Raw genomic sequence first — 9,055 nt, forward strand, 5'->3', positions numbered from 1 at the left:
CGCCTTCATGGGCGGGCACAAGTGCCGCACGCTGGATCTCAGGGGAAATCAAATGAATTTTTTTTTTCTTGTTTTCCCGTGCGGAAAACCTGGTGCGTCTTATAGTCCGGAGCGTCTAATGGTCCGAAAAATACGGTAAATCATTTTTTAAGCACAGGTGTATATACACAAACACTGCTTCCAAAGTTGAGTTACAGCTTCAATATTGCAATCAATGCAACCAAAATAACATGAACAGTTTGTGGCAACCAGATATAGCGTCTACTGAAGATGGAGTATATGCAATTTATACAATTTAGAATTGATTATTGCATATACTCACCCTGCTGAAGAAGTTTGTCAAGAAGTGAGTCATTTTGGGATGAAGCCACGTTGTGTTATTGATATATTCTGCAAGGTTAGCTATATCTGTTGTAAAGAATTGTTTTTATACGTCTTATAACATGGAGTGGTGCCTCCAAGCATCCCTTATCTATTTAGATATATGTCGTCTGGATGTTATTGGGATGCAGCATTCAGCATGGAGTTTGCATGTTCTCCTCGTGTTTGTAAGGGTTTCCTCCCAAATCCCAAAAACATGCAGTTAGGTAATTGGCTTCCTGCACATTGTCCAGACTATTAATGACATATAACTGAGGTACAGGCATTAGATTGTGAGCTCCTATGAGGGACATATAGTGACATGATTATGGACTTTGTACAGCGCTTTGTAATATGTTGGCGCTATATAAATGCTGGATAATCGGAATAATAATTGGGATGTGGTGTCCTTTATTTTGAATCACTTCACCTCATACTTTGATTTAATGCTTTAGAGAGATCATAGAATCATAGATCGATCTATAAGGGTTCAATATAAGATCCACACATTTATATTCAACTGATAATATGTGTGAATCCTCGATGAAAGTTGTGTAAAAATATTTATAGATTTTTTTTTGCGTCTATAGTGATTTCTTTATATCTTTGAGCATGGGATGTTTTCCTGGTGGAGTTGTACAAAGCGATAACGCTCATGTAAGCAAAAGTAAGAGTGCAGGGGGTCAATGCCTAATAATCCCGGCTGCCGGAGATACTGGTGTGACTTATCCTGCAGTCAATATGACTTTGCTCTCAGCACTTCTATACATTGGGCAGTTTGGATATTGCGGTGCATGGAGCGGTAGGACGCATGCGCCAGGTACATTGGCAAGGCGTTGTATTCTCCAGCTGGCATGTACCTACCTATAAAGGTATGTGAGGAGATGTGTAATGTACAGGATGAGCTCATAGTGACAGCAGTCAGGAGGAGCTGAGCAGGGAACATTCTAGACACAAGGGGTTGCTATGGCTGCCTCTGGAGTGAGTGGTCCATGGGGCTGACACAACACGGATGCTGCTGCCTTGGTAACCAGACATGACGGCAGACAGACAGACAGAATGCAGCAGCTGAGGAGCTCTCCCCCTTCACCCTACCTGACATCTGCACTGGGAAAGGGGTGCTGCTGTCCTTTTCGGGTCCTTCAGCCTGACAACAATGGTTACGACAGTGCCCGTTCCGCCATGTTAGAGGGCAGCAAGCATGCCAGTCCCCGTTCCACCGCCGCTCTGCACCCTCCGTGTTTACAAACTTACCCCCCACAAGGGCTGAACCTTGCTCAAGGCCAAATCCCACCAGCTCCTGTCAGGTTATCGCGATATCTCGCTTGACAGCTGGGCGGGGGGAATCTATTTGCCGTCCGCTGCTCCCGCTGTGGGTGAGTGCTGGCAAAAGGATGACGTCATCGGAACGGCTACGGGACTGCCAGGAGTAGCAATGGCGGCATCGGCGCTGCTGGGGCGGGGCTTACTGTGCGTAAGCTGCCAGCGAAAGTTTCCCCGCCCACTGCTGAGGGTCATAGGGAGTGCTGCGAGGAGTGTTCCGGGAGGGCGGGTGACGTGTCCGGTTGTTTTATCTCAGCAAGTCCTTGGAAGTGCAAAGAACGTTACTGTTGGCTATATTAACCAATCAGATTGCCCCTGACATTCCATTTAAAAAAATGGGAACAGCAATGCAACGGACAACACATGACATGTCTGCACTGGGCTGAACAATGCAGCTTGCACAGGTGTATGGAAGCCAACTGACCTTATATGTCAGTAATAGAGCAGCCGGGCATTTTTGTGATGGTAAAATGGTACATTTGGGGTGCTGAAATGAATTCTCGTGACACACAGCTAATTAAAGGCCATAAATCCTGAACCAATTAGAAGCTAAAACAATGTTTATCGGGCAGGACCCTGCACAGGTTGCTGGGGTTCATTGAGCAAATTGGGACTGAAGTCGGTTACCATGACACCAATGATCATCTTCCTACTGACCACCATGTACTGGGCATTGTGGATGTAATATTTGTAAAAAATTAAATGGGAACATGAACTAGATCATACACAAAACAGAAATGGATAGGAATGCCCAGCCACTCAGCAACATTAGCATGCCAGATGATAAAAACTGTGTTTTAAAGTACACTTAAAGTGTACCTAAACTCAGAATTGTCACTATACATAGTAGACAATCCTTTTATGTAAGAAAATAAAATTTTTTTTTTGAAGTTTAAAAAAAAAAAAAAAAGTGCAGCACCACCCCTAATTCTCAATCACCTAGGAAATCAAGAATGAATGGGAGCGCAAGGCCTCCCCCGAGATACCTACGCCAGGCATTCCAGGAGGCTCTTGGGGGCTTCTTTCGCCAAAAGGGAAAAAGTCCACTCACGCATGCGCAGTTAGATCAGCACGTCACCTGATCTTGCACCTGGGCAACATAGTAGAAGATGGCGGCACCTGGAGCATCAGCTCCAAGACAGATACCCAGACTTGATGGGAGAGACCCCAGGACAGATCAACGGCACTGTAAGATTGAAGGTAAGTGTATTTTTTTTCATTTTGGCCGTTTTTGAGTTCAGTTCCACTTTAACCCTATTTGGGAAATTTTGTCAATTTGACACCTGAGGACACTTACCATTGTATTTTTTTTTTTTAAACAGTATTTCTTGTGATATAATAGCTGGTATATTAGGTTATTTGATCAGACCACCTTAAGGTAAACCTCAGGCTGCCCAACTTCACTGCTTTATCAAATCATTCACCTGGTTCAGAGTATGTACACCAGGAGCATGCATTCTTTCTGAAACTTGGAATTGAAGAGTAGATTAGCCATTTTCTAAAGTCAGTGGGATTCCCTACATACTTACCTTTTGATAGAAATCTATCAACTTACCACTAAAATGTATTCTGGTTACAGGAACACTGAGCCAGCACAGTCCTTGGTCTCTACATCAAAAGCTCTCATTTCTATTTTTAACATATTTTAAATGCCATGAATTTAGATACAGCATGTGTGGGAGTTAGTAAGTGGGCTGTAGTACACAGCTGTGCTCTCCAAGTTTCCTGAACAGGTTCTAGTACCAAACAACCAACATTTACCCATGTTTGACATAAGATTTCCCCCCCCCCCCTTGGCTTTGACAGATCAGAAATCATTAAGGTATTTATTCTTTTTTTTTACTGCCATCGTTGCTAAAGATAACAGGGGTTCTAACATCCACAAGAGGGATTGTGTCACATGTTGTTGTGTCACACAGTATTTTGTCAATGTTGCCAGTTTGTCCCCTTACTTACTGATTATGTAACCAGAACAGAAGTGGGGGCATAAACAGAAGTAAAAACTGACTAAATAATTTTCCCCCACCATCTACAATGGTAAAGTCTTGGCAGCCTTCTGTCAGCAGCTTATATTCTGGGCCCCAATTACCAAGTAGCAATGAGCAAGCTCCCCTTTTATTTAGTGGAGAACGTAACCCAAGGTAGGTGCCCTAAATTTTTTCTCAGTAACTGAAAAAGGCTTAGCTCTCCTATCTTCTGCAACATCAGGTGTTATGTGCCTATCATCCTGTAAAGTTTCTAAGCAAGCCAAACCTTGTGACGCCAGAGTCTTAGCAGACATGTTCACACTCTGCATGGCACAGGAATTTTCACAGGAGAATTACATCATCCTTGCATAGGTGCTGTAAGATGAAAAAGTTTGGAAATCCAGTAAATTCTCTTTTCAGGTACATTTTTCACACGACTGGTGAATTTTTAGAGGGGAGCCGGAATATGCCAGCCAACATAAATTGCATTAATTTATTGTTCACTTAAAATATCCCAGTAGGCCAAGGTCCAAACCCCAAACATAGGGCAACCAATCATCTATATAGCCTTCGGAGAATTGTGTCTCAATTACCAAAAAGGCAACTACAGAAAGAAAGCCAGCTTACGCACATCCATAGAATGTTACCATCCAAATCTTTTAATGCATTCTGGCAAGTGGAAGGATACATTTTAAAAATTAGTGCTTTAATACCCAGTGAAGGCTCCTATTTACTTCTAGATTACAGCCTTGTGTAGAATGACTGAAAGTCACATAAAAACAGTACAAACCTGTGTATCTAAGTTTTACCATTTTTAATGAAAGGACTTTGGAAATATGGTACATTTCCTTGACAAGACAACATTTCTTGGGAGCCACAATAAAATATTGTATACAGCTGTTCACTTGAATGTCGACATTCCCAGCATCATTTACATGGCGAACAAGATCAGGAAAGCAACCATCAAACAAAACAGACCCATAGCTTCAGACAGGGCAAATCCCAAGATAGCATATGAGAAGAGCTGCTGCTTCAAGGATGGATTTCTAGAAAAAAAAAATAGAGAAATCAAAACGTGTTATTGAATACCTTCGTGATCATGAAATGTAGCACTATCATTGCACTTACACCACACCCCCCCCCCCCCCACAGGTATCTACATCTTAAAAGCACCAGAGGTGCAATAAGTAACCCTTTTATAGCTTTTAAAAACCATATGATTACAATTAGAGTGGAATTGAAATTTTCCAGCTTTAACAAAGTGCGTGACATGAAACCATTTATCTACTTCTTCCCTCTCCAATCACATTTTTACAGTACTGCATTATCCTAATATGATCATTTTAGGAACTGTTAATCTAATAGAACCCATATTATTCCCAGTACACACAAGAATAGAGCAAGCAACCTTGTGCCCTTATACCAGGATGCAATACTCAGGGTTTAGCTTGAGACATGGGAAGTAAAGGTCATTAACACTGCAAGTGTTCACAGGAATATAATTGGCCATTACGGTGCCAAAGTTTACCTGAAGAGTTGTTCCTTAAACCCCCACTAGAGCCCTTCTAAAATCCTCAATTAACCATTCCATGTCCAAGCAAGGTCACCAGTGCAAAATGCCCAGACTAGGACACATTTGAAAAAAGTTTGCACATAATCATCCTCCAGAGGCAAATTAAAAGCAACTTGTTTTATTAACTTAATTTTGTTCTGCAATCAGTAAGGACACATTACTTTTTACTCTCCCCAGCTGAAAGATCAACCTATACACGGGGGTAGGATTCTCTCACTTGTTTAAAAAGAAAAAGCCAGTGTAAGACTTACAAAGTTGTTAAAGCTCAAAAACCCCCATCTAGTATTGTGGTACATTAACCATTTCTGGGATGTGGTCCATTACCAGTTAGTTTGAACATAAAAAAATTGGGCCAGAAATTTTTTCTCTCAATTACAATTTGGGGAAGGGGGTGACATTGTGACCAATGTGGCTACAATAGTCATTCCCACACAGAGTGACAGTCCTTGGTTATTTGGTTTTTCCCATAATCATTCTCAGAGGCGAATGCTATACAAATATACATGTTTAAGGGGAGTGAGGATATGAAAACTATCATAGGATTTTGTTGTTTGGATTCCTGTCCATCAGTCTGTCAAGAATCCATTGACAGGCTGCGCCCCCTGTCAAGAATCCATTGACAGGCTGCGCCCCCTGTCAAGAATCCATTGACAGGCTGCGCCCCCTTCCATTGACAGGCTGCGCCCCCTGTCAAGAATCCATTGACAGGCTGCGCCCCCTGTCAAGAATCCATTGACAGGCTGCGCCCCCTGTCAAGAATCGTAGTATATAATAGTGTATAGTAGCCTCCATATCTACTACACTACAACCTCTACCATTTACAGAATGATGGTTTCGGTACTTAAGACATTCTGAAATAATCCATAATAAAAATCCATTCTCTGCAAAACCAAACGTATCCTACTAAACTGAAGATAAATCTTACCAATACCTTCTTTGCATGTTTACAGACATTAAATCACCCTAAACCCTATCAAGGGGACATTTAATGCACTGCAGATAGAACTCACCTGGCATAACCAATAATGAGACTGCCAAAAACTGTTCCAATACCAGCACCAGAGCCGGCCACACCGACTGTGGCAGCACCAGCACCAATGAACTTAGCAGCAGTGTCAATGTCCCTGCTGACTGCACTGGTCTGAAATCCCCTTAGTACCAGCTGGGTGCATGGGTTTTGTGTTCCACTGAGGAGTGTGTTTCCCTGAAGAGAAAGTAGAAAATACATTAAATTAATACTTTACCCCAGTCACATGGCCTAATCCCACAGTCACCCTTGTGTTGGAGGTGAAAGCAGTGCCCTTGAATGAACCCAATGACCTGTAGCATAGGATGCCCTTCAAAGCAAATCCAATAGAAAAACTGAAAGGAATGTTATCAGCGCTGCTTGTGAAATGAGCAGTTAGTTGTGACAGTTACTGGGAATTCCAAAGGGCTAGCTCAAGGTGAACACACTCTTTAGAGGTTACTAAGGTGTGACAGTTGTAGGGATTTGCATCACATTCATGACAAATCTGACATTCACGTTACTAAAGAACATTTGATAATCTTACCTCTGCAGTTCTGACCTCTGGCCGAGACAAAACGGATGCAGAGATTGGTCTGTACAGAGCTCTGGACCCAGCACGGATCTGAAGACATAAAACAATCAGTGTAAACATCAGCAGCTTAGTGATTTAGCCAACAGAAGACCAATCTAATAAATGAAGGATTTGAATGGAGCTTGTTAATGACAGGCACAGTGCAATGCAGAGTTGTTTGCCTCCCCCCAGCAGCTATACATTGCAGTGTCATTCATATGAAAGCAGCTTCCAGCAGCGGCCTGTACATGTCCTTGGGCTGTCACAGCTTTAAGGTCACAGCTATGTAGAAGACCTGCTGGGCCTAAAATCCATTGTGAATCCTCCGTGCACAGTCACCTCAGCCGGCTGCAGAGCTCAGGGCGGCCACAGCACCAAGACATTGACTTTGACCTACAAGGGCCTGACAAGCCGCAGCTAGGCCCAGGCCGCCATACTCACCAGAGAGGGGGTAGAGACGAATTTTGCACAGGCGTACATGTTTGTAGGGATGTGTGTGCAGACTTTAGCTGGGATACGGATCACGGCTCAGCCCCTCTGCGAAGAAACAATTAACAAAAATCACTTACTTACCGCAGGCAGAAATATCACAGAAATATAGAAAATAAAACACGCAGCCCGGAGACTGAAGGTAGCTCTACTGCAATCCAACACCGGAGAGTGCTGAGGGAGACCGGGGAGGAAGGATGGCAGCGGATTACCCGAGCCCCGGGGCCTGCTTGCCACACAGCTCTTACCGGCGCCAGAGGTCGAACTGAACGGAGAACACCACGCAAGCGCGCTACGCTCTTTATAAAGAGAACCCGGATGGAGGGCGGAGACACCACTCAAGGTCACTTTGTTACAGCTTTATTGAGACACTAGGCCGCTTACAAAGCGCTCCTACTGGCTGAGAGATGGAGGGATTTGTGGGAAGTTTGAGTGACCTTACTGTCATATGAACCCTTGTTCCTGACACTGACAAGGAGCTTCTATTTCCTGAACTTCAACTTCATTGTCCGTGTGACTCCATTATACTCTGCAAGGATTTATAAACAATTGCTATACCTTACTGCGGTGCTATAAATGTATATACACTATAATAAAAATATATACACATATATACAGGTTGTATTTAAATATTAATTCATCTGTCCATAATAATTGCCAAAATATTAAAACAATTTTATATTTATGCTGTCCATGTGTTGGTGCTGTCCCAACTATGGGAGATCTATCTATGCAGAGCCCCTGGGTCCTTCAATCATCTTATGGACATTTTCTGTGTCATTTACACATGCCCGATCATCATGCAAGCCTATAGTAACACCAGATCATAAGTGCTGCTAGGGCCAGGAGGAAGGCCACACAGATAGAAAAGGAGCTTCTTAGATTGTAAGCTCTTTAGGGCAGGGTCCTCTCCTCCTCCTGTGTCACTGTCTATATCTGTTTGTCATTTGCAACCCTTATTTAATGTATAGTGCCACGTAGGGGGAAAACTCTTTACTGGGTTTCTCTGTAGGTCAACAAATTAAAGCGTACCTAAATTTCACTTTACATAAAACGGTAGACAACCCTTAAATGTAAAGGGAAAATGGTATTCCTTTTTTATTTTTTTTAGTACAACACCCCCTTTTTTTGGGGAAAAAAACGTTGTAGCACCCTTGTTTTTAGTCTTGATTGCAGAGGCGATGAAGACTGAATGGAAGCACAGAGCCCCCAGGATGTCACGCAACCCGGGAGGCTCTGGGTGCCCCATCTGCGCATGTCCTAAATTAGGTCATGCGCAGATGGGGGAAAGGGATGCTGGTCTCATGCAAGCGCAGTGAGATGGACTCTATTTTTCCCCCTTTACCAGGCTACGTCACCCGATCTCGCACTCGTGCAGTGACATGCCAAGAAGGCTGAGGAAGAAGAAGGAAGTGAAGAATAGGAATGGCAAGGAAGAGGAATTTCAGGATGGCGCAGGACCAGATCATGGGAAGGACCAGTGCCATCAAGGGACCTGCAGGATTAAAGGTAAGTGTCATTTTTAATCCTGTCTCCAGCTAACACCGAAGAGAGTCTATTTTTAAATCAGTGAATCTGACATTCACCTTAACATTCCCTAAAGGGGAGTTAGGTACATTAAAACACATGGACATGGAAGTTTCTCCTCCCAGAAAGGTTTCAGGGAATTTCATGTTCGCTGCTTTTTAAATAGATTGTAAATAACTTCTGATAAAAAAGGATAAGACAATATGCATAAGTGCTGAGTGTTGTAGGCACTCCTA

The 9,055-nt window shown here is 43.1% G+C and overlaps 2 protein-coding genes across 5 annotated transcripts in view; both read right to left on the minus strand.

The window, feature by feature from the left end:
* ATF2 (activating transcription factor 2) overlaps window positions 1-2,392 on the minus strand; it is a 61,907-nt gene extending 59,515 nt beyond the window's left edge. For 3 of the 4 annotated variants that reach the window (XM_072418370.1, XM_072418374.1, XM_072418369.1), the window contains exon 1: window positions 1,456-1,608. The gene's annotated coding sequence lies outside the window, so the exon portion shown is untranslated. The other variant, XM_072418372.1, reaches the window with a different exon arrangement.
* Window positions 2,393-4,449: 2,057 nt separating this feature from the next.
* Window positions 4,450-7,673, minus strand: ATP5MC3 (ATP synthase membrane subunit c locus 3). The gene is made up of 5 exons (XM_072418375.1): window positions 7,541-7,673; window positions 7,245-7,340; window positions 6,777-6,854; window positions 6,234-6,427; window positions 4,450-4,696 (listed from the first exon to the last, which is right to left on the minus strand). Exons 2-5 carry the CDS (start codon window positions 7,281-7,283, stop codon window positions 4,582-4,584), a joined length of 426 nt encoding a protein of 141 aa, XP_072274476.1. The 5' UTR covers window positions 7,284-7,340; window positions 7,541-7,673; the 3' UTR covers window positions 4,450-4,581.
* Window positions 7,674-9,055: the final 1,382 nt, after the last annotated feature.

The sequence above is a fragment of the Pyxicephalus adspersus genome, chromosome 7 (assembly GCF_032062135.1).
Source record: "Pyxicephalus adspersus chromosome 7, UCB_Pads_2.0, whole genome shotgun sequence".
Classification (NCBI taxonomy): domain Eukaryota; kingdom Metazoa; phylum Chordata; class Amphibia; order Anura; family Pyxicephalidae; genus Pyxicephalus; species Pyxicephalus adspersus.